Source organism: Anomalospiza imberbis, chromosome 1, assembly GCF_031753505.1.
Source record: "Anomalospiza imberbis isolate Cuckoo-Finch-1a 21T00152 chromosome 1, ASM3175350v1, whole genome shotgun sequence".
Classification (NCBI taxonomy): domain Eukaryota; kingdom Metazoa; phylum Chordata; class Aves; order Passeriformes; family Viduidae; genus Anomalospiza; species Anomalospiza imberbis.
The window spans coordinates 132,539,197-132,564,840 of NC_089681.1; the positions used below are offsets into that span (position 1 = coordinate 132,539,197).

General features: G+C 37.1%; 1 protein-coding gene across 10 annotated transcripts in view; it reads left to right on the top strand.

The window, feature by feature from the left end:
* Positions 1-25,644, top strand: part of CACNB2 (calcium voltage-gated channel auxiliary subunit beta 2) — a 239,086-nt gene that overhangs the window by 206,119 nt on the left and 7,323 nt on the right. For 7 of the 10 annotated variants that reach the window (XM_068212462.1, XM_068212468.1, XM_068212473.1 and 4 more), the window contains 6 exons: positions 2,574-2,707; positions 6,098-6,178; positions 6,460-6,518; positions 9,525-9,634; positions 23,653-23,804; positions 24,541-24,636. In XM_068212462.1, the coding sequence (XP_068068563.1) occupies positions 2,574-2,707; positions 6,098-6,178; positions 6,460-6,518; positions 9,525-9,634; positions 23,653-23,804; positions 24,541-24,636 (632 nt within the window). Of the gene's footprint in view, positions 1-2,573; positions 2,708-2,852; positions 2,873-6,097; positions 6,179-6,459; positions 6,519-9,524; positions 9,635-23,652; positions 23,805-24,540; positions 24,637-25,644 lie in introns of all 10 variants that reach the window. The other 3 variants (XM_068212480.1, XM_068212490.1, XM_068212530.1) reach the window with 1 other exon arrangement.

Here is a 25,644-nt window from a genome sequence, read left to right on the forward strand (position 1 = left end):
AATATTATTTGCTATCAAAAAAACTCTTGAAGATCAGTACATGTATTTCCAAAATGTTGCACAGAATTTAGAGTTAGGAGCACAGATATCACCTAGATTACTAGCTGATTGCCACCCATCCTCTAATTTTCATTGCATTGAGTTGTTTCTTCAAACACTGTCTTTCAAGAAACATGGTTTTCTGGAGAAAGAAGGAAATCTGTTCAAGTTTTTTCAGTTACAGTGAAGATTTGAAAATATGGATGGATAGTGCACATTAACTTATTCTGTGATCCAAGATTTTGATTCTACAATAATTTTTTGCTAATGACATCATAAAAAAGGTGAAAGAGGCATAGTTTATGACTAAAAGAAGAAAAAACACAATTCAATTATTATTCCCACACCTCCTCTCTTTGAAAGTATAATCAATTACAAATACATAAATTATTTCATAAGTTGAAGAATACTAACTGAATAAGTTAATTTTATTTTTTACTTTGAGTCAGGGATGGGTTTTTTCAATATACAATAGTACCACAGAAAAACCATACCAAAACAAACTCACAAACAAGATGAAGAACCAGTGAAAAACAAATGAAAGAGAGGCTAATATCCATTTAAATAATCAATATTGATATAGTAAACAATCCATACAGTCCTGTTAAGGCACCAAACTGGGTAAGAATAATGCTGAAAATGACTCAAAAGACCCCAATGAACCATAGATATTTAACAGTAAAAGAATTGTCATAGGAGATGTTCCATAGTGTGAAGACTGAGAAAGAAAAAAGGAGATATTGGCAACTAGCTGATGAAATTCTGCATTTCTTTCTTACAGGAAAAGCTTAAGGTAACTGATTTTTCTTTACTGACAATTTTGGTTGAGCATAGTACCAAAAGAGTTTTAATGTGTCTTATTGTGAGTGATTTACAGCATCTGTGCTGGCCTGTACTCAAGAAAAGATAATATGCTCTTTTTATACTTATGAAGAGGATGAAGGAAAAGTGTTGCTAGAAGAAAATGTTGCATGATTTTTTTGGCTGTTTTTAGGAGCAGGATTATAGAAACAGGATGCCGATCTACTCTCTGGGTTTTTCCTGGGAAGGACAGACTCAAAGGCACAGTAACTCAGGGAATGTCAGGCATCAAGGCATTAGATGTGTGGATAATTCAAATGGGAAAATGTACTTTATGCAAACAAAAGACATAGCTGCCCCAAGTATCTGTTACATCAGTAGCTGCACGTAGGCTTGACAGAAATATTTATTTGTTACATAATTTAATAGCACATGCCACTGTATTAGTTGATGTCCCACTCATGAATCAGATGAATTCAGGTCACTAGGATGGTTTCATAATAGTTTGCAATGATTAATTAAGGGTTTGGATAAAGTCAATACAAACAATTCTGCTTACAGATCTATTTAGGGTTAGGCTCGGTTCGACATCATGGCATGGCAAGATAAGTGTGTGTTACCAGAGGGAGTGGAGGGGTGGGTAACATCTTCACACACAAGGGTGGTGATGTATGACTGTTTATGGTTCATTTTTGTGCATCTGCTTGCTTTCTGAAGACAAGTTTAAACCACTACTTAAGATCAGGATTGATTGTTGTAAATGAGAAAGGTTTTGTTTGGTTTTGTTTGGTTTTGCATGTGGTTGGAAGGTATCTGTTCTACTCAGCATTCAGGATGATACAGCTTTGCATTTTGAAAGTGTATTTATTACTGAGTCTGTGAGGATTTCTGTTGAAACTTTTATTACTTACTTGCTAAAAAGGGTAAATAATTTGTGGTTATGGTATAAGCATTTTTTGTTATATATTCTTTTGGGGTAGAGATTGAACAGCAATGATTTATTGTATTCACTTCCATTTTACCCTGCCTACGTCCTGACTCTTTACATAGGATCCATGTCTCTGAGCTAAGCTGGGATAAATTTCCTTTCTTCTGCTATCCATTCTTTTTAATTTTCATTATTAGTAGATCTATGTTTAATTATTCCTAATAAATGTATCTTATGAGCATTTTTATTTAAAATATTAAAAATTCCAATTGTAGTCCATCATGAGATAAATGTAGATAAAATTGCACCAATATCTGACTGATTTTGTCAACAAAAGTGATTTTTCTTCTAATTCTTTATTTTCCATGGACACAGTAGTAACATTTCAAATTTCAGTTCATGATACCCATTTTCAATTAGTGTTCATTGCTATCAAATAATCCAGATTATTGGATTTGTTGACCAAGTTCTGTTGTCTACATTGGTGGAAGTCTTATCTATTCAAGTGAATATTTTGGATTTACACTGGTGTAACAAGAACAAACTTGGCCATTGGTCTATTTTGTAAGTGTAACAGTAGCTGTTACAGATCGCCTTCTGTCTTCTAAAGTACTACACCTTTAAATTTTCCCCTTTGTTTTCTTGTGGTTTTTTTCTCATGGTCAACTTTTAGTTTTTATTTATTTCTTTATTTCTTTATTTATTACTCTGGACAGTTTTATTTCTGTTTACCTGTAATTTCCTTTTTAACCTATCTTTACTTTCCCTGTCATCTGATAATTCTGAATTGTTTGTCTGTATATAGCTGTAGACATAGATGCCACTGGCTTAGATGCAGAAGAAAATGATATTCCAGCAAACCATCGCTCCCCCAAACCCAGTGCAAACAGTGTAACATCACCCCACTCCAAAGAGAAAAGAATGCCCTTCTTTAAGAAGGTAACATCAACTTCCAAGCTCCCATCTGTCCACCTGCTCACCTGCACTGCGTCACATTTCTAGTCCTGTTAACTGTCTGCGTCCTTTGACAAGCCAATAACATGCATGCTTTGTTGTTCTTTGTTTCTTTTCCATGCTGCTGTAGCTAAGCAGAAGCAGAAATCGGTAAGTTTATATCGACATCGCCTGTGTTTATCCTGCCACTGGCATCATTAGCATTATGACTCCAGATTAACAATGCAGCTGTTCTAGTATTAAGGATGAAGAGATGTGTTGAGCTGATAGTGGATTCATTACAGGAAAACAGGCAAAAGTTCTGTGTGTCTGTGAAACTCTGCTCTGTACTTATCCTTTTTGATGGAATAAAAGGACACACTTCTAAAATGTTTGAGAAAATTATTTCTAGCATTGTAATGCACCTCTCTAGTGCGTGTTTATTCTTTCTAAATCTTCCTCAAGTGTTTTTTTTTTTTTTCTTTGTTAGTCAGTTGAAATCATTATTGGAATCTATCAGATACTCAGTTTGGACTTTGGAAACAAATTGTCAAAATCGTTCTATTTTTAATTTAGTCTATACTTAAGCTTCTAATTCACTAGGTGCAAAGTCTGCAAGTGCACAAGACCAGTGGAAAACCTCAGACTTGTTTTGACAGTTTACTTCAGATTTTTCCTGTTGTTATGTATAAATTACCAGCCAAATGTTCTTGCCATCCATCACTGAGACTTTTTTAGTATCTCAGCTATTGGAAGTGGTACTGGTGGTTCCCAGGAGAGCCTATGTCTCTCCACAGATAACCTAGATAACTACAGAATTATGCAATTGACATCCTGTTGCAAAAAGCTACAATAGGTTTCTAAGGCCTTTGCTGGAGTAAGTTAGCAAGACATTAGGTAGCAGCCAAACTATGTAGTGAAATACCACATTTTGACTGTTTTATTTTAAAATCTGTAGTCTTCATAGCTCTCATTCATTTGGTTTTAACCACTCACTTAAATCTACAGGTAATAACCGACTGTTATAGTGCTTACACAGTGCCAAGTGACAATGTCCCTGCTGTGGATGCTCTCGTGTTTAATGAGTAGATCTTTGTTTCTGTCTCTCTTTTCTTGAACTATTTAACATAGTATTGAATCCTTCTCATTTCTGAAGTCACTACTGTTGGCTTCAGTTTGGTCTGTTAAGCCTGGTGTAGAAATCAACAGCGGGTTCTTACTTATGAGTAATTTCTTTCTTAATCATATTTTTAATTGGATAATACATGCTGACATGTATTGGATGCTGTCTGCATAAGCATCTTTCAAAGCTGCAGCTTCCAGATGAACCACCTTAGACCTGGATGAGGGTTAGTTCCACATCTTTCTTTGACTCTGTGGTGCCTCTTTTCTTCCATATCGGAATCATTACTAGTGTTAGTGGGGTTTGTAATACTGACATTTACACTGTGTACTGGATGGCCATCCCAAAGTAATCTACAGAGTCAAACCACTGAGTAAAAGCCATGTGTTGAAATCTGCCAGTTTTGATTCTGAGTTCATATTTGAACTTGAATCTGCAATGAAATCTTTATAGTTCAGTGCCAGTGTCTTAGAAAATACTAGATTCTCTACTGCTAAATTAAAGAACTTTAATGCTTCCATTAGATAACTTCTACTCAATTTCCTGCTGACAGCTTCATTATTTCAAGCTGTAAAAATTAGAGAAAAAATGCCCATTGCAACAGAACAGATTTTAAAAATACCCCATATTCCATCAAATAAGGTAATTTCTGTGCTTGCCCTGATTGTCAAATAGATTGTTAACTTGTAGCATGAATGCCTTTGGTTAAGTCAGCCACATTAAGACAAAGATCTGTTGCATCAGGACACTCATGCTAAAAGCACTTGCACAACTGTAATGAATTTTTATTCGAATCTGTCTCAAATATGCTTATCAGATTATTAAAAATGTTATCAAGAACAGTGGAGGACTGCTTTTGGATACAAGCCCAGCCTAATTGCAGGGGTTCGCTTTGAAACATGTTGAGTCAGATTCTGTACTATGAAAAATAAATTCATTTCACATGCTTATGATGCCTTGGGCACTGGTCTTCATTCTCATGTTAATAATTATCTTGTGAAACTACAGGTAACAAAAAATAAATTCTATTGAGGGACATTCACAAAAATATTTTCTGTGTTTTAGACTGCTTTAGACTGCTGCTTGTGTAGCATTGTGTGCTGTCACTATAAATGTCTGTCTTTGTGGGTTTGTGTTTTGGAATGTATATACTTATTTTAATGTTATTGCAAAACACCTTGGGATACATTGAGTTCTGGAACAATGAACAATGTCTGTATTCTGTGATCTTGACTGATGTATTTGTACTATGTAAGCATTTGAAAAATAGATCTGGCATTTCTTTTTCTGTAACACCCACACATTTCTGGGTTTGGATTTCAATCTTTTATTCCCAAGACAAAGATAAACCAAAACTTTCCTTACAAACAAAGACCTCTTTCTGATTAGACCCCATTCATTCATGCTGATATATATTGAACAGCCACTTACTAAAGAAGAAAAAATACCAAACTTAACAGTTTATTTCTTTTTATATTGTATTGTAATAACAATATCAAATTTTTGCAACCCTTAAAAGGAGGCAATCTATTTTATCTTTGTATGCTAGAATACTTCTTTAGAAATTGTGCATGATACATCAGTTAGTATTTTGGTAAATATGGTACTACCAGAATCCATTCTTGGGTGGTGACAAGAACTTCCCAAAGTGGAAGAAATGCTATCCCAAGCTCTGCTTATGATAATTTTCTAGAAATACTAACTTGATCAGTCATTATTTTGATTTAATTTGTAATTGAATTGTGGGTGCAAATGTGGATGTCACACTGAGTGCTGCCATGGGAATTTGCAGTGATGTCACAATGTTTTTCCAAGCAGTGTGCAGATCTGAACATTTAAAAAAAAAGATATATTACACTTTTCTCATCCCCTTTTGTTTTATTTTTCTCTTTCATAATTTCCTATAAAATTTCTGTTGAAAACAGTAAACAGCTGTAGAATTAACCATTTCAACTCATTAGTTGTTGGAAATAACCTTTTCAATTTAGCAGTTAGGAATTATGCAGTGGGAAATGTGCATGACCCACAATAAGAGTTTTTAACTACCCAAAGTATATATGAAAACAGTAGGAAACTCTAATGTCAAAGAAAAGCTTTTTCAAAATAAATCCCTGAATCTCTTATGTCCTTATCTCGTGCTACCAGTTCCTGGGAAAAGTTAATGAATCTGAGATTCTTGTGACATTACTGGAAATTCAGAGTTCCTAATAATTTAAGAGTGTATAACACTTTCTCTAAGTGTTGTGATGCTGAAAACTTTTTCTGTTTTGCAGACAGAGCACATCCCTCCCTATGATGTAGTGCCTTCTATGCGACCAGTAGTTTTAGTGGGGCCATCTCTGAAGGGATATGAGGTAACTGATTGTTGTAAATACTTTTATTTTTTACAAAATACTGTGCTTCATTTGTATTTGACAATTTATAACATAGGCAAACATCATCAGTTTTTACTCCTACTGAATCGCTGCTTATTTTTTATTTTACTTCATCTCAGAATTGAGATTCAGAATAAATTGCATTCCAATCCCGTTGTTTGGATACAAGATTTACTGTCAGCTTTATTCTATAATATTCTTAGCATTCAGTATTATGAATTTCCTATGCAATTATTCATTTGTTGTTTATTTCCTTCTAGGTAACAGATATGATGCAAAAAGCATTATTTGATTTTTTAAAACATAGATTCGAAGGGCGGTAAGTACTTTGCAATGCAATTATACTTCAGGTTCTATTTGGGTATTACCAGGTTTTTAAGAAATAATAACATTGGACAAAATTAGGAATGACAGCTAATTCCTTGATCAATGGACTATAAGTGTAGATTGGAAGTTTCCTTGATGGAGCACGCAGAGGTTGTGTTGCAGTGGGAAGTGTTCTGGGGCATATATTTGTTGAGAGTGGAAAAAAGGATGTCTTCTTGATAACTGTGACATTCACACTCCAAATTGCTAGATATTTATCTACAGATTAAAAAGTGATTTTAAATATTTTTCAAGTGATATCTCATCAATGCTTCCCAGGTTTTGAGCAAACTGGCAAGAGCCACGGTTCCTCCTCAGCTCTACTTCCTCACTTGGTATCGAGCTTGGAAAGAGTGATATGGGATTCAGACTGTCTGGTGTATGGGATTGTCAAACTTTTGATCCCTCGAGATAGGAGTTTGGTTTGACAGTAGTTCTGGGCTCTGTAGTGGGAAGTTTCAAAAGGAGTGGGATGAGGGTGTGGGGCAGTGCCCTACCTTGCTGAAATATGGTCACCCTTGGCAGCACACCGGCTGCACTCGCTGGGTTCTGATCCAAGGTGTTGCATTACACTTGGCTGTAACACAATGGGATTTGTATTTGAGCCTTCAGGCATTACTGTGGTACAGATGTCAAATGATTGTCTGTCTCTAAAAGTAGTGCCCTGGTCTATAACTCTAACAGCACAGACCCATGGAGCAGAGACGTGAGATGCATTCTTCAGACATGACTATATTGGTATTGGATCAAGCTCCAGACTAATATGTCCTAATGGATGGGAAGAAAAATTGTGAAAACAGGAAGATCTTATAATAAAATCTGTAACTTCAAGGAATGTTCTATTTAGTTTGGAAGTGGTCAGATCCATAACACTATTCTGTGTGTCCTGCTGCTGTTAAAACTTTGAAGAGGGAGCTTGAGGTTTTTTGTCAATAGCTTCAGTACTTTAAAATACCACACATTGTGGTTTAAGCTGGTGGATTTTCTCAGTCAGAATAATGATGTCAATACCTTAGCACTTTAGTAATCCCTCTTTGTATTAGTCAGGATTGTCAAACCCAAGATAACACACCTTCAGAACTGGAAGTTAACATTTGTTGCAAGCAGAAGAAAATTATTGCATCTTTATGTCTTTAAATATTTTAGAGCATGTCAAATGTTCAGTTGTAGATCCAACTGTGGCATGGTGAAACCGCAAATACTCCAAACAAAATTTGTGTCTATAGTAGCAGATTTGAAGCATCCCAAACTTCAGTAGCCACTTGAATCATTACTTAAAGCCCTGAACAAATTTGCACCAGAGATTCTCAGGTTCATGCTACTGCTTTGAGCTGCCACACTGTTGTCCCTGCTTTCATTGCAATTGTCTTGCAATATGAATATACACATCCTTTGTTTTGAGGGCAGACTTGGTCTTCCTGATGTGACGTTTCTCAAAGACATGAAGATGTCCTCAGAAAGATGGTAAAATGTCTTAAAAATGAAAAATAGTATTTTTCATAGACAAACAGACTGATAAATCTGGCATTGTTTACTATATCATAATTTCATTTTAAAAGGCAAAAATTTACTATTGCCTGTAGGAAGAAAGACTGGCAGAAAAGAATCCAAATCAACACAAAAAACCCAAAAAGCTGTAAAAGTTTGCACTGTCCTTCCATTACCAAATAAAGAAAACTAACAAATATCCCAATATACATGTTTGTTTTAATTTTAAGACAAATCTGTGAGGAACTATGCCAGAAATCACAGCCTTTGCTTATGCCTTTAGCTTAAGTTCAATCACCCCTAGATTTCCAAAATTATATTAATAATCAGTATTGTGCTCATAATTCTGTTTTTTCATATTAACTTCTGGCTCTGTGACATTTTTTAGATAAGTGCATACACATGTTGAGTTAATTGGGAAATGGCCTATTGGATTGCATTTCAGATGAACAAACAGCATCTGACTGTGCGTGCTAGAGAGGAGCCCTCCCACTTCTTAGCAAATCCATTTCCTCTTTTAAATTGCAAGCAAAATCCTACAAGGAAGAACAAGAGAATATCATCAGTCTGATTTAACTCTCAGCACTGGAAAAATGTGACCTCTCAACCTCATTAGACCAGAGAGTTTTAAAATGAACTTAAGGGTGCATTTTGACCCTGTAAAGCAAAATAAACCAAGGTAACTGTTTTCCTAGGAAGAAGAATATGCAGAAGGTTATGTAGCAGGTCAGTGCAAACAACTGAAAGTAACCACTTCTTTCTTGGCTCATCTTTTCTCATAAACACAAAACTGAGCCTGCCAGGTAGTCAACCTAGGCTTTTCAAGTATGTTCTTCTCCAAGTTACATTTCCTATTTTTAAGTCCTAGCATTTCATTGCTAGCATGAATCTTTCTGGAAAATTACAGGTAGCTCTTGCATTCTGTTAGAAAAACACATGCTAGTAAGCTGAAGAATAAAAAAGCCAAAAAACCCCAAACCACAACAAAAACCCCTCAGTTACATTGTTGGACTCATTTCCCTAGTAAGCCTTACCTTTGCCATTTAATTCTGCATATCCCTACATGTCTTACAGGTATGGCTAAAGTATGCCAGGTTGTCATTCAGTACCATTCAAGAAGTCAGGGAAAGGAGAAACCAGCCTACTGGGGATACTGGGGATACTGGTGAAATGTCAGACCCTCACCAGATCTGGAGACCCCAGGGAAGTCCCTTCTTCTGCAGCAATCCCTGACCTCCTCCTGCCTCCCCTCTCCCCAGGCACGTGTAGGAGGATGACTTATCAGTCGTTATTGTAGCAGTATTAACTTAGATAAAGTTTATTCTCTGTTCATATTCAGTGAAGCATACTGTGCTGCTGAGAATTTATTTTCCTATAGTCTTAGCCATCTTCTAGTGTTAAACGAGACTTCTCCCCACATCCCTGAAAGATGAATAACGTTCAGTGCTATTTTGCTGTATTTATTTTGCAGTATATCAATTACACGAGTCACAGCAGACATCTCGCTTGCCAAACGCTCGGTATTAAACAATCCCAGTAAGCATGCGATCATAGAACGGTCCAACACGAGATCGAGCCTAGGTAAGTACCTGTAAGGATGCTATCTACAAATTGCCTGTGAAGTATGCCACTCTCATTTCATGTGTGTAAGCTAAAAATGGCCTTCTCTCTGCTGTGGGAAAATCACAGTTCCCATAATTCAGAAATCCTGTCACTAGAAATCATTTTAAAATCACTGTCAGGTAAACTTCCTATAGTGCTGATTTTTGGTTTATTCTGCTTGTGCTCGGTTTTCATGTTTTGCTGTTGGCCTCAGTGGGGAGAGGCAGCCATCCATATAAAATCTGAAGACATGTTCTTCTGGTTAAATACTTGGAATTATATGAATATTATTGATATTATGCATTATTTTAATAAGATTACTAGTAGTGATAGCTACTGACATGAAGCCTGAGAAAAATTATTGAAGTACAGATTTTATGAATTTTGTATCAGTTTTAACTAATCATAATGCTGGTACAAAAAAAGGAAGAATGCAAAAAGGGAGATGTTTTTAAAAAACTATATAGCTACATTCATAGCCTAAATATCTGTCAACTTACATGAGTCTTTTTGTACTGAAGCTTGTCCAGTTGTATAAATAATTAAACATTTATTACTCAGAAACAAAAATAAGCTTAGCTGGGAAGTTGTAAATAAATGTAACCATTTACAGTACAGGTGGCTGCACTGGAGCTTCCCATCTCAAGGTGTCCTTAGAGTTAGAAGGAAAAGGTGATAATTTTGGAGTCTTAATTCCTGACTGCCTTTGCCTTTCCTCTAGAGTGAGATGTATCCAGGACTCTGCTGCTGTCAGTGGTGCATTCCCTGTGTAGAGACACCTGGAAATAGCCAAGAGGTCTAGGGAAAGGTTCCCTGTCCATGGCAGGGGGCTGGAGCTAGGTGACTTTTAAGGTCCCTTCCAGTACAAACCATTCTATGATTCTAAGATGAATCCTGCCAGGAGTCTACATCTACATACTTGTGTAAGAGTAGTTGACATACTTGACTGAAATACGAGACAAAATCCCATAATAAATCTTGCGCAAATCCCCCATCAAATACCAAAAAAGGGGAACTTGCTACATCCCAGGTGAATGCTCAGTCATGTTTCTGCCTTCAGAGAGCTGCAGGTTCCTCTTAGTAGCCTTTGAGAGAGATTGATTTCCCCTGAACCCACCATTGCATCTTGAAAAATTGTAAATTTTGTAGAACAAGAAAATAGTTTCATTCATTTGATTAAATAAGTTCTTATCAGTTTTGCAACAAAAAAAATTCCAACAATACCTGAACTGTGACTGAATATTTAACATTTGCCTAATAGAGTAGTATTTTTTAGAATAAGCTTCTCCACCTTAAAAATTTTGACTTCCCTTTCTTGAAAATTTGTTTTGTAAAACCTTTGCTTTCAGCTATATGGAGGCAGTAAATTTTTCCTTGAAGGTAGTCTATAGCTTCCAAGTGAATCGCCTATCACAAAATTCTGTACAGGAAAAAAAAATGAATAAAAATTAAATGCTGCCCAGTCTTGTACACCTTTATCTCATGTAGAACTCTACATGAGATAAATGCTCTCTCTTGAGAGCATCAACATTTTTTTTTTGTGTCGAGGTACTTCTTTAGATGGAGGTATTTAAAATGGGAGTTCTGACAGAACCTCAGTTTGGGACACCCAAAAGATGACAGTTTTTATATATATATATGCAAATAAGTGGCTAGATAGGTAGACGTATCTCTCTCGTTTGTGTAACAGGCCTGTTATTATTTAAGATTTCCTGCTACATATCAGGTTTTCAGTTGCATATCATTGTTCTAAAAATTAAATTATTTATAAAATAACTTTGAAGATCTTTGACCAGAGCAACTGGGTCATTCTAGCATAAAGTTAGGGCAAAAATTAATTTTGTATGCTAAAATATTCTCAAACTCTTTTCTTTCAGAAGCTGTAATGCTTCCATTGTTCTAGTAATCTAGCAGGGTTTTGAAATTTGGTAGTGAACTGAACAAAATTTCAGTTACATGTTTCTGGGCAATTTAATGAAACTAATGAAAAACTTGACCAAATTATTAGAAGCTGCTGTTAACACATGCCAAGTTTTTGCATCAAAATAGCTTGAAGACTCAGCTTTCCTTGGCAAGGTCCAGCAATGATGCTGAGCAGAACCTGCTCCCAGCAGACTGAGTTAGGACAGCCAAGCAGCACTGAGGTGAAAAGATGCTCATCTTTCAATTTGCATTCCCTCCTTTGCTGTGCAGCATGGACAATGGAATAAAAAGTCATCTACTTGAAAAATGTTTACCTGGAGGAATAGATGGCTGGCCAGGCTAAGGCAGGAAGGCAAGTAGTGAAAATCCATTATGGAAAAGGTTGCACTTATGGAGAAGAAGTTGGGATAGTCAAACCAGCTGATAAAGCACCTCCAGGTCAGTGCTCTAGGCATGGGATAAACCACAGGAGGACAGGTATCAGACAGGAAGTCAGGGAGGGAAGTGATGTGGCAGCAGTGTTGGGAGGAAAACTGAGATAAAATGAAATTCCTTTCACATCATTAGGTTGATACCTTTTCTGGAGTCAGAAAAGGTAACTGCTTTTGTAAGACAGTGGAAAACTCTTGCAGAAGGCAAAAGAAAAAAGTACAAGGTATATTACAGCCTGTTTCCTTGCCTATCTGCAATGTACCTCAAGGCAGAAATAAGAGCCAGAATCAGAAAACATCATTGTATTCTGCCTGTAGGTGACAACACACCATTGCTGTGAGTATTTAGTTGGCTGAAGTAGAAGAGGTGAGTGGTAATATCACACTATATAGTGGATTTTTTTTTTCAGTTTGTGTGATGAATTTGCTATAAATCAACAAAATATCCTATTAAAAGAATATTATTAGTGTTACGAATTCAAGCAGTACAAAATAAAGGTTAGGAAGTGATAATAAAATGGCTAACTGTGCAGCATTTCAGTATCTTTAAGTTATGTATGCTGTGATCCAGTCTTTGATCAAATATTTACAGTCTACCTTTCCACCAGTCCTCTGCCTTAATATTCTTGAAAAATGTATATAACAGTGTGGGAAATTGGATGCAGTGCAATTGCCCCAGTGCAATAGTGGCATTTACTGCTTCTGATACAGAACTGCTGTACAGTACTGGATTAGTTATTTACAGACTTTATGAAGATGGCTACTTTCTTCCCAGCGTTCTTGGTGTGCTTCAGGCATCTTCTGTAGAAAGACTGAGTGTTTTAGCTGAAACTGAAGTTCAAGCTTCGGACCTGTCAAATAATAGTGTATACCATCAAAATCAGCATGTTGCATGGTAATGCACTGACTTGGAGAAGGGGGATGGAAAGCAGGCAGTCCTTTATGTAGTACTGGAGCTCCTGTTGGGAGCTTGTGAAATATCAGCCTTGTGGATCCTCATTCCCCAGAAGTTCTCTTATTTTAGGCTCTAATCTTCACAGACATTTAACTGGGGAGGTATTCTTTTCATTCCCAGCCTAGCTCAAAGAATTTTTTTCTTCTCTCAGATCAGTACTGATAGACTGTACTGACAGTACAGAGCAGCATCAGGAATGTCCTGAGTCTTAGTACTGACTTCTAAAAGAAACTTCAAGGTTATGTTCCATTTTGGAAAAAAGAATCCCCAGGAATCAGGATTTCCTGCATTTCTGTTCCGAATATAAATTTTACTGGTAATTGCTCTGACAAATTAGACATTTCTGAAAATTAATCCTCCAGAATTATTCATAACTTGTGATTATTCTTTGTAATTCAATTTTCTCTTTGGAATATACGAATAATTCCAGCTTGTCACCTGAGATGTTTCAAAGAGAAAAATATTTTTTTTGCATATACCACCAAAGTAAGCTCCACAAAATAGCCCATAAATATTTTATGCATTCTGTTTTCAGAGAAAGATTAGAGCCATGTGTTCTAAATGAGATGTGAAACACATTTTTGACAATGAAGAGAAAGTAAATTATTTAATGGCTTCTTATCAGTTGACAGTGTGTGGAGCTGAATACCAAATGAGACAGCAGCCCTAAAGGAACAGCTATATGTATGTTCCTGAATGTGCTCTCTTGAAATACAGATCACAAAAGATTTGGTTTAGGAGAGCTGTTTTGGCATTTCATATTTTATTAGCATTAGCTTTGCAGCCAGTAATACTCCCTACAAGTTTTATAGATACATAATTAAATCAGGACTCAGATCACATTAGTTCTTTTCTAGTATCTGCTGCAGGTCTGCTCAGAGTCCTGGAAAATTATTTTTTTTTCTCTACCTACATTTTCCCTTCTATAAAATGAAAATAATATGGTCTTTTCCCCAAATAATCACTGGGGGGGGGGGGGGAAGAAAAAATCCCTAGAATTTCAGCAAATACTAAATTCTAATTTTGTGCTGGATTTTTTTTGTTTGTTTGTTTGGTTTTTTTGGGTTTTTTTTTTTTTTTGTCCAGACTATCTATAATGCCTTCGTTCTGGTCTAGGTATTTAAAACTGGTATTATTCACAAATTTTTTGTTCTTGTTAAGGAAAAACAGTATTTGTTTTGGTTTGTTTCAGTTTGCTCTGAAAGGGCTTCCTGACTGCACAAATATGAGATGTGGGGAGATGAGTTGCTCTCTTCTCCTTGAACAGTCATTGGCACGTGGACAGAGATCTGTGTGATTAATTCCTACATCTGGTACAACTTTAAAATGCCTTTATGAAAAAAAAAATATATACATATTTTCTATATATATATATATATAGCAAATATAGCTCCCCAGAACTGCTTTTTGTTAATCCAAATCCCTCCTTCCTTCCAGATTCAATGGAAAGCTGTTTTTTTACTCATCAAACTTTGTGTAGTGGTACCTCATGCAGCCAGGCCACTGATCTACCCTTCATTTATGATCACGTTTGTGAGCAGAAGTTGCAATTGCAGCAGAGAAGGCTATTTCTTAGGCTTCTGAAAATACTTTGTTTTTTTATATTATTTTAATCAGTGTTCCATCAGCTACTTAAGGTAGCAAAAAGGTTCTGTGCTTGATATATTAATATCAAACACTTTGCTCTGGGAAATAAATGTACCTTTTTTTGAGAACTCTTACCTTATCACCCAATACAGGTCTGCATTGTTGTATATAGCACAGAAAACAGGGAAGTAAGCACCATTCTTTGGAATGTTTTAATAGACAAATCAGAATTAATTGCAAAGAGACAGGCACCAACAATGTGATAATCAGAAATAGGAATAACCACGAAGAACTGGATTTAAAGGATTATAAGGGAGTCTCAATCAGTTTATAATGTTACACACACCTATCGACTGACAGTTTGCTTTTGTAATGGAATCAGTTAAAAATAGGCTTGGGATTTGACTTATTGGAAACCAATGCTGCCACTGAATATTTAGTATAAAATTAATGTTCTCGAGAACTTTTTTTAAATAGTGTCTGGCTCATAAAGATTTAGGTGGATAGTACAGTCTTGTTCCTCTCTGTCCCAGTTTGAAACTGGACAGTCTCTAATTAAGCTTGTTTTGATGTAAAGGGAAATGTTTGCTTGTCAATATTGCTACACATTTTAATGCGCAAGATATTAGAACTAAATTGAAGGAAAGGCCAAATTTCTTTAAAAGCCTAGAAGAAATCTGTAATTTTGAACAGATTTTTTTCCAAGAATGTACAGTATGTGGTTAAATCTTATTCATCTGAAAATCAGCCCCAATTGGCTTAGTTAATTCTTTATATGGATGCATGTCATTTGCAGAAACTGAACCAGCTTTGTGCTTCTGCTGCATTTCTTTGTCGAAAGGACCCAAACCTTTTTCTGTGTATGTTACACTTGTTATAACCTTGCCTCATGCTGTATGCTTTGTACAAAACCTGATTGTGTTGGCTTTTTCCATTCTTTGCTTCATTAATGCTCTCCCTTTCCAGATGTTTTAGGTATGTATACAAGCTTGCAAATTACTTTTCCTGCTGTTTTGTGTTCAGTGCTTATTGTACCTGACAGAACCACCGTGTGTTTCTCGCATCTGGCTCACTGACAGACAAAAGCCAATCCTGTGCTGTGTTGCTAAGTCTTTCTTTTAGAAAACCTTGCTGGTTTTCCTTATTTATTTTCAAGTAATTCTAAAAAATAAAGTCGACATTGACAAGTAAACACTACAGATTAGGTATCCCATTGTGTATTTCTGAGATGTGTGCAGCTGATCTGCGTGTTCTCACACAGATGTGTGACTGTGTTTGTAAAATGTGTCATTGTCTTTATGGTAAATTGATTGCCATCACGTGCATGGGAGCGTTTATTTGCTTTCCATGTGCATATGCAGTAAACTGTCAGGCATTACATGCCTGTTTGCATGTGCAATTGAGCACCTACCTTTGGAAGGCTGTCTCTAAAAAGTGTATAGAGCTTCCATTCACATCATTAGGTTGATACCATAAAGTTTTGTTTTCTGAAAATGAAATATAAATGCTCAAAGAGATAGTTGTGGATTAGCTGTGCAAATTTCAGCCTTGTGGGTTTTTTTCCTTCATATTTGTGTGAGAAGGCAATTGAATGCTTGAAGCTATGGTAACAATTTATTTGTTAAATATATATGTATGTGTGTGTATATATATATGCATACATACATACTGTATATTATATATATCTATGATACTGCTATGTATTCTCCATGTCTGGTAATTTAATGACAGTTGTGCTATAGGGTAAATTTCAAGTAAAGGCTTCCTCAACTATAAATCAAAGATAAATTTAAGAGTGCTAGCTAGGCCTCATAAAATCCTTCTTTACTTGCAGAGGCCAAGAAAAAGGAATGCAGAATTTGGACTTAACCAAGAGTGCATTTCCTTCCCAAAGTCTCAGAGATCTAATATAGTTCAAAGAAAATAAAGGAGATGTTCAATATGTTATAGAAAATCCTGATTGTTCCTTTATAATTTTATGTTCAAGATAGCTGTGACAAATGTCCATAACTCTCACTCTCGAGTGTTAAAGATGTTAACCTGGTAAACCTGAACCTGCCTTGAACCAGCATGCAGTAAAATAGCAGCAAAGAGCTTTTGGGTTTTTATGAGGATGTAGCTATACTTCTTTTTGCCCACAAATGGGAAAAGAGTAGCATGAATTTAGTAAACCTGTTATAATTTATCAGTCTCACATGTCCCAAAATACTCTTTTATCCTGCTGGGACCGTCTTGATTTTCTTGACATCTAAGGTCAGAGTTTCCCTAATGAATTCTTTAGGTAGTTTTGTATTAGAAGTTTGTTACTAACTTTCCAATATTCAAACTTGCAAATAAGGTTTTGATACAGTATAGGCAAAGCACTTGAATTAAATTTCCTGAGTGTTTTCAAAGGGTATATGGGGGAAAAAATTCTTGATTTCTGTAAATTAGAAATAACTCTTAGCAACCTGTTCTTATATTTTCTCATTATACTATGCAGAAATATGTGTGATAATTACATTAAAACAAAACATGTGCTCGAAGCAAAGTAGTGTAGCAATGTGTTAGAATAACTTCTAAGGTTGTGGAGATCTGCGAAATAGACGGGATACTTGGATAGGTGAATAAAATATTTTTAGTTAGTTACATGTTTGTTTAAGAGTACAGTTTGCTTCCCTTAAAGCTATTCATACTGTAGGTTGAATTGATCCAGGTTTTTTTATTTCTCCTGGGCTGGGGGAACTGATTAAAGTTGTTGTCTGTGTCCCCATTATATCCAAGACTAAAAGTTTGCATTATTCAACCAGAACTCAAAGAAGTCTGAGTTCAGTTCTGTTCTCTGCTAAGAGAGGCATGGACTCATCATCCCCATCACCATGACAGGGCTATGATCACCTTTAGGATGGCTGTTGGTTGGTCCTGCTGAGTCTTACGCACTTCGCATAATAATTAAACTTTCCCTGCAGAAGGAACTGGAATCCATGTGTTTTGCCTCCCACTCTAAGCATCAGGCTGCAGAGTCAGTATCTCTCCCACTCAGTGAATGCGCAAATGTTTGGTGAGTGGCACACCATCAGCAGGAGGGGTTGAATAGCCAGGGATGGAGTAGTTCCACGTCCTGTCTGTGAAAAAGGCTGAACATTTTTATTTTTGTTCTGAAAAAAACACAGACCAAGGGAACACTTACTTGGTGCCTATGTATGGACTAGATCTGTAAAAACTTATAGCACTGCACTGAGTAATGAGGCATGCTGCACAAATATCCAAGTTATTGCCAGCCTGACACGATGATATCCATTCTGAACTATGCAGAGACACTTGCTTGATCCTCTGGACAAAATAAATGTTAGACTGCTTCTTTGCTCAGTTTTCCTATTACAATTACTCCTTAACAGAGTGTGAGGGAGCCTGATGATAGGAGCAGTGCTGTGCTGCTGCATGGCAGCTTCTGAAGCTGCTGTGGCTCTTCATGGCAGAGTCATTTCAGTGCACCCTTGTGCAGTGCTCAGCCACTTGTGTTACTGCTGCAATCTGCTGCTTTCAATCTTTTCCATTCATAGGCCATTAAAATTTACTTCCAGTTCAAACTTGGCATGAGAAGCATCATTCCATGAATGCTATTGTTTTGCTAGCCCAGAGAAATGAGGCAGGAAGTAGACATTTTTATGTGCCATTTAGTATTTTTAAATGACACTATCTGTTTTATATTTTCACATAATTACAGTGCTTCATTTCAGGAGATGTTAGTCCATTATAAATAGATCTTGGTTTTGTTGAGGTTTCCAAACATGACATCGTTTCTGTCAATGCCACTTGGACATGTGTGTACATTAAAAGCCATCTGAATTCTGCCTAAACTGAGCCTCAGCAGGCAGGAGGAGGAAAACCCTGTGTTCCTGCAGCACCTCACCCCACAGCTCCCCTTCAGCAGAGCCCAGACAGGAGCTCCAGGCAGAGCAGCAGAAATGCTTCTCTCCTTTCTGCCTTATCCCTTGCAGGAGCCCCATCTGTTAGGCATGAGTAACACATGCAGCCACTTTTCCTGGAAAATATTGTCATCCTCCCACTCCCACCCTCCCCTTTTTACGTAACAAGCTAGTGGCTAAGCTATTTGGTGGAGGCCAGGGAAATCTAAGTATATTCACAAAACCACATTTAGGTTAGACATTTGATTAAAACACCTGTAATCCAGGCATCTTTTGACCAGTTGCCTGAGGACTAAGCTAAAGCATTTATTCCCTCTTGCTTATGTTTTTCAAGATTTTTTTCCTTCTTAGCTGGGTGTGCAGGAGCAGAGGCACAAAGCATTCTGCTCCCCCGCACTGGGACACCCCACGGTGAGAGGTGGGTCATGCAATCCTGCCTGGAGACTGTGGGACTGAACCTCCCTGCCTGGGGAAGCACTGGAGACTGCCCAGCCCAAGCCCCCGTTCGCTCCCTGCCTGCCCAGAGCCGCATTGCTGCTCCAGGGGTGGAAAGAGGAGGATGAAAAAAAAGAGGCCAAACACTTATATACCTGTGGGGTTTCTTCTTAGCTTGCTCTGCTGTGCTTAAACCCCTTGTAGCTTATTGGATCACCCTGGTAGCGTCTTGGCCTCGTTGCTTTGTCTCCAGGGAGCACAGATCCCTGGAGCAGCCCGGGGTAGCCTGCTGTGGCCTTCATTCTGCTTACAGCAGCACCCCATGGAGACACTGGTGATTTTGCACTCAATATGAAGCATGTGTATACACACATGCTCGCAAATGAAAATTTAAAATTTTAATTCTGTCAGTCAAGCTCTTGATTTTGTTCTCATTAGAGATTGGTGCAGGCACAGCTCAATAATTATCACTTCCTTTTTTTTTTCCTTTTTAAATTTCCTTGGATTTCATATACGAGCTTTACTCATTTCGAGCAGGTTTTTTTGGTGCAAGACCTTCTTGGTGGTTTTAAGGCACTGGGATAAAAACTACATTTTTTTCTTTCTCCTTTGTTATGGAAACCCTGAGGTTGCCTTAAACTTCTCATTAATTAATTAATTAAGTCATGGAGTTAGTAGTTAATTATTTTTAAGTAACTGTGTTTGTATAAAATAATTAACATAAAATATGATAGCTACTGATAGCTGTTCTCCTTAATTTATATAATTATTTCAAAGCCATTTGTGTAAGATGTTGCTAATCATTTTGTATTGCATACATTGACAGAGTTGTGTTCTTTCATTCCATATGTCTGTAATATGAGCAGCCCTGTTTAAAAAAAACATGCTTTGTCTCTGTGCCTGTTGCAGTTGAAATCATAATTTACCTATCTGTTTCAATGAACAAAACAGAGCCACCGATACCATAGACAGGAGACAAGGTCAAATTTAATAGGCTATAAAAGTCGTACTGTGCTCCATATGTGAATTTCACTGTCCTTGTGAAGATCAAAATTTCTTTGCTGCCTCTAAGCAGCAGTTTGTGCTTCACTTGGGCCTTTGCAGGCCAGATGCATGTCCATTTTGCATCTCATCCCTGTCATGGAACTGCTATTTCATCAGGGTCTTGCTGAAACAAATTGCTGGCGTAGCCACTGCTCTGTCAAGCTGAGTCCTGGTGACTCCTGGCTGCTATGGATGAGCCCAGGTTTCCAGGAGGGTTGTGTTTCTCCAGCTGTGTACCACAGAGAATGTTCCTGTTCCATAGCATTACATGAGTGACCCTAAGTTCCACCACAGTTCATCATGTTAGTAGTGAATTGACAGAGATAAAAGTGTTGTTGTATCCTTGCCTGTATTTTACCTGAAATTTTTGAAGTAAACTGGGAAAGATTTCTTCTTGGAATTCACTTGTGAGGTCCAACTGGTGTAAAGAATATTTGTCTGCACCCATAATGGGATAAGTGATTTACTTGTCCTCTCATTGCACTGAATTTCTATTGAAGGCACAGTAGTGATATTGATAATTAATATTTGGAAGTAAGTTTAAATGTGCTGTGTTTAAAGTTCTCTGGGAGATATGTACTTACTGTTTCTTAGAGCTGACTCCTTATTGTGGAATAAATAGTTGAGTGCTCCTCTCATTTAAAATATGTTCACTATCTGGTTACCAAGGAGACCATATGAAATAGATTGTAAGGGTCACTTTAAAATTTGGTAGCTGATTTCTGGGTTTGAGTGTTGTAGCTGGGCTGCAAGCATTTCATGATGATCAGCACAGTAATTCTAATTATTTTTATGCCTCTCATTATGATTGGCAAATAGAATTTATTGTAGTTTAGTGTTATAACTTCACTCTTATGCCTCTCCAATACCTAAGAAGGGACATTATTATAAATAGATGGTATTCATGGAGGTGGAAACATTGCAAAGCTATTACTGTGCTGCTTTGAAGAAACCCTACTGTCACTGTTCTCAGCTCCCTATTTTAACTACCAGTGACATTTGTGTTACTATCCCCACATGACTTTTTGAGTTTATTTGCTTACCTTGGGCAAAAGTTTGAGAGATAATTTTTGTTGAATGTCTTGTTGTGAAGGAATTTTTACAGGTAGAGAATTTGGTTTTTGAGATATTGCTAAAGAAAAATGAAAACCAAAGCAGTAGTAGTGGATAAAGCCTTTGTCATCTAAAAAGAGAAGCTGATATTATGTAAGTAATTGCAACAATATTGTAAAGTTGGAATTCAAACAAGATTTCAAGCAAAGTGAAAGTTTTTCCAGAAGCTGAAGAAGTACTCTAAGGAGCAGGAGATCAGGACCTCTTCAGCTATCCCTGCGGCGTTTTCCCATCTATTCCTGACTGAAGAGGTAGAGGCACATGTATTCATTCACCAGTAATGCAGTGGAGTTCCTTGAACTTTTCTCCTGTACTCAAGTTAAGAAAAATAGGTACTGAAGTACATTTTAATTGGCAAAAAAGATCTCTCTCCATCTTCAGACTCAAGTGGAAACTATTGGTTCATAGGACTATAATTACCTGCAGTTATTGCTGTGGGTGTGTTTCACAATAGAATGTACCCTGAGGTAAACTCTGCCCTGGCAGAGGGCGTTTCAAAAAGTATAGCAGGAAATCTAGTGCACAGAGATGTGTTCTCTACTGGCAAAGTGCTGCAAGCAGTGTAGAAAATACTGCTTCCCCAGACAAAATTACAATACAATGGCATAGAGGCAGATTTTGCTGGTTATAAATTGTCTTGAACAAGAATATTTTAGCAGTCTGAAATGGTCTTAATACATTAACTAATATTGTTATACTGACTGAAGTGTTGAGCCTGGTTTGAAATTGCAGGAAAGCAAGCTAAATTCATCATCAGAACAGTGTGACAAATTATCTCTGATATGTTTATTCTAGTTTTCATTTGAACTTAAATTAGGGATAGATTATTGACTATCTTCTACTAAAACTCTGAGACAGTGGTATTCAGTGATTTCAGCAGTATCTCTATGCAACAGAGTTGTAGAAAATATAATTGTGAATGTGGCAAGAACCATCAGAAGCTCTGTCTTTAAAAATGTGGTCCTAATTCAGACTGCAGCGGGACCACAGTGCTTTTATTGACCAGCAGCAAAGCATGCATTGATGTTTTCCATACCACACCGTGCACATCTCACAGTGTTCACTGCTGTAAAAGACTGATTGTATGTGCTCACCCAAAACTGCAGATAATTAGAGATCACTTCCAACTCTTTGTGATTAATCCAAACCAATGTCCATTTCCTCCAATAAAGGATATCATATATAGATTTTCTGATGACCATTTAGCTGTTACTTTGTTTATAAAATTACCATAGCAATCACCTATTGATTTGGAACCAAAATACTAGCTGAGATGCCTTGCTCTCTCTTAGAAATTCTGTAAAAACCTATAGTACCTGATTTATTCAGTTGCTATTCTAAGATAGAAAAAAGTCAATCTCATCATATCTCTTAAAAGAAACCATTTGATGTAGAAAATGCCACATCTCTCTAGCCACATTGGATAAGTTGTGTTTTCAAGCAAAAGTTAAGCTTTTGCCAGCATAATAGCTAAAATGCTGATAATGTAATTTCAAGAAACTCTCTATTAAATTTTGGTACCTCTTCTTGACCTTTAAGTCTCTGTTGGTTGTCTTCTAATATTTTCTTTGAATGGGCAGATATCTAATCTGGTTTTGCTTCATGAAGCATGCACAACCTTTAAAAGGAAACCTATATGAAATAATCTTGTCTGGCCCAATGACTTTCTTTATAGACTTGCATAAATCACCCAGCTTCTCTAATTCCTCTATGAAATCAGCCAATGGCAAGATCTGGGCAGGAAAATGTGGTTTCATTTTAAAGATGGTTTTGCTATTATAAGATGTAGTTTTGTTTCATTGGAGAATGAAGATAGTTTCTACACCACTTGTGAGAGCGGATGCAGCCCATCTGTCTTGGAGAGGTTTACCCTGGCAAGTACTGCCAATCAGACAGGGAGCTGAGGAGCTGGGAGTATGACTACCAGAAGAAAAGATTATTTTCCTCTGGGAAAATCAGCTTTCCACAACTCCTGGGATTGTTTGGAGAATACCATAGCATTATTTGGATTATTCAGTTATTTTCTCTTATAAAAGTGTTTTACACATAATAGCCAAATTTTTAACATGGTACTGAGGCCAGTAGAACAAACCCTGTTTTCCAGAGATTTGATAAGTTGAAGTAAGTGGGAAAACAGTAGTTTCTAGTAGTACAGTAATCAGTACTCCCTAATGCCTGTCTCAGGCACTCTAGCTTGAGCAAGCTGGTTACTGGGTAAGGTTGAAGTCTGAGCTGACATTATTTGCATGTAGCAGATTTGTGGCATATTAAGGTTGCCGGTTGCCATTTGGTGCAGCAAGCATTCGTACCCCTTTTTCTTATATACATGGTCTGGGGTCATGTAAGATGGTGTTATCAGTATCTCTGCAGCCTGGAATAGCAGGAATTGGTGAGGCATAGAGGCAGGCAGTGCCTGCAAGGGCAGCAAAGCAGGGTTGATATGCCCTCATTAATGGTGTATTCATTATCCTGCTGTGCCAGGGATGTGCAGGGATAACAATTCCTGCAACCAGAGAAGGAGCAACACACCAGTCTGCTATACTGTCACATTTCTTAAAGCTAATCACTTCTTAGTAGTTTCTCTAATTTTCTACTTTGCAGCTGAAGTTCAAAGTGAAATTGAACGGATTTTTGAATTGGCCAGGACACTGCAGTTGGTAGTGCTTGATGCTGATACCATTAATCACCCAGCTCAACTGAGCAAAACCTCTCTGGCTCCCATTATAGTATACGTAAAGATTTCTTCTCCTAAGGTAAATATTTTAGATACCTTCATGTTCTTTCTGGTTTTTTGGGGTGCTTTTTTTTTTTGGGGGGGGGGACCTTATGCAGATATTCACATGTCCTCATTTAGGTTCAGAGCTATATATTGTTACTGCTTCCCTTTGGACAGTGAAACATTAAAAATCAAAAAAGTATCTGAGCTCTGGTGTTAACCAATGCCTATTTTGGAAAAGATGCTAAAACTCCAATGAGTTTTTACATTGTAATTCCAGTTTCAGTATCAATTACATAAGTAGTGCTCATGATTTCTTAAATCAAAGCAATATGGAAATGAAAGAATGATTTTCACTGAATGAGTATCAGACTGATTGCTAAACTTCAACATCTGATAATACCCACGTTCACTCTGTGTAAAAAAATGCACAGACCTTGTGAAGAGGCATTTGAAAGAGAAAAATGAATTTGTGGGAAGAGCACTCAGGAAGTCAATTTTAAAAAGTCAGCTTAGGAAAAAAACAAAACCAGAAGCAGCAGAAAAAAGGCAGGAGTGGAACTTTTTAGTGCTTGTAAAGGAAAGGAGATATTTGGATGTAAATGAAAATTAGCACATCCTGGATGAGGGAACATGGGAAATGTTCTTGAAGCCATCAAATGAAGAATTTGCTCTGCTCATGTGAGCAATTTCAAATGTAAACATTTTGAGTGGTTAAATATGTATATTAAGTCTGAGTCTGCTCACTTTTTTTAATGTCTTATTTTTAACAGGTTTTACAGAGGTTGATAAAATCTCGAGGGAAATCTCAGGCCAAACACCTTAATGTTCAGATGGTAGCAGCTGATAAACTGGCACAGTGTCCACCCGTGAGTTACTGTTAATTAATGTCTTGTCTCTCTAAGGTGCCTTTCTTTTCAAGCGTGGGATTAATTAAATAATTTTTGGGAATGCTTGCCCTCTTCTGTCCATATTTAACTATTGATTTTTGCAGAACACCTCCTGAGGTCTCGGGGCTCCGCTTTAGGGTGCAGGGGAAAAAGAGTCCTAGTCACAGTTATTAGGATGTGTGCTGGTACAGTCAGTGCTTCAGTAAACTGAACATTTGCTTTACTTGCTAAGTTTTAGGGGATTATTGGTTGAAAAATGAACCTTCTTAGTGACTGTACTTTATCTGTGGTAGTTTAGAGCTTCTCTGGGCCATCTGTCAGCATGGCCCACCACTGCTACTGTTCTTGGTCAGGGTTTTGCCAAAGACCTGAGTGGTACTGCATAGCTGACAGTTGTGCAGTTCTTCTTCAGATGTGCACTGAAGCAAATTCTCTCAATTTCCACCAATAAAGTTGAGGTGATGACATCCCAACTGTGTTTTAAACCTGGCATGCATTGCTGCCTGCGTACTCAGCTGCCAAAAATATGGGTAAGGAACCAGAAGATGGGAGTACAGTTCAGTTGCAGATATAATTTGCCATAGTTACAGAGCTGAGTGAAGGGAATGTCTTCATCATTTAAGTTCAAGCTTCTCAGTTAAGCAATGTTTAGGTGCCAAGGAAGTCACTGAAGAATGCTGGAGACCTGCATAGGCCCTCAAAGCTGCCTTCTGCTCCCTGACCAGGGAAGAAATGGATAAAACTCACCTCCTAACTTTAGGAGACTGAAATTAGACTGTGTGACTAATTTCTTACCTAATATTCGTATAACACTTGGAAACTGAATTATCTGCATTCTTATGGTTGTTAGTTATTGGTCTTAGTTTACCTGAGTTTTCTCTTAGTTATTCTACAAGGGGACTGAATCCCTTTCTAGCCATCCCATTTTTTCAATAGTTAATTGTTCAATATTTATCCCTTCTTTCTGTGTATTCAAGATTTGTTCAA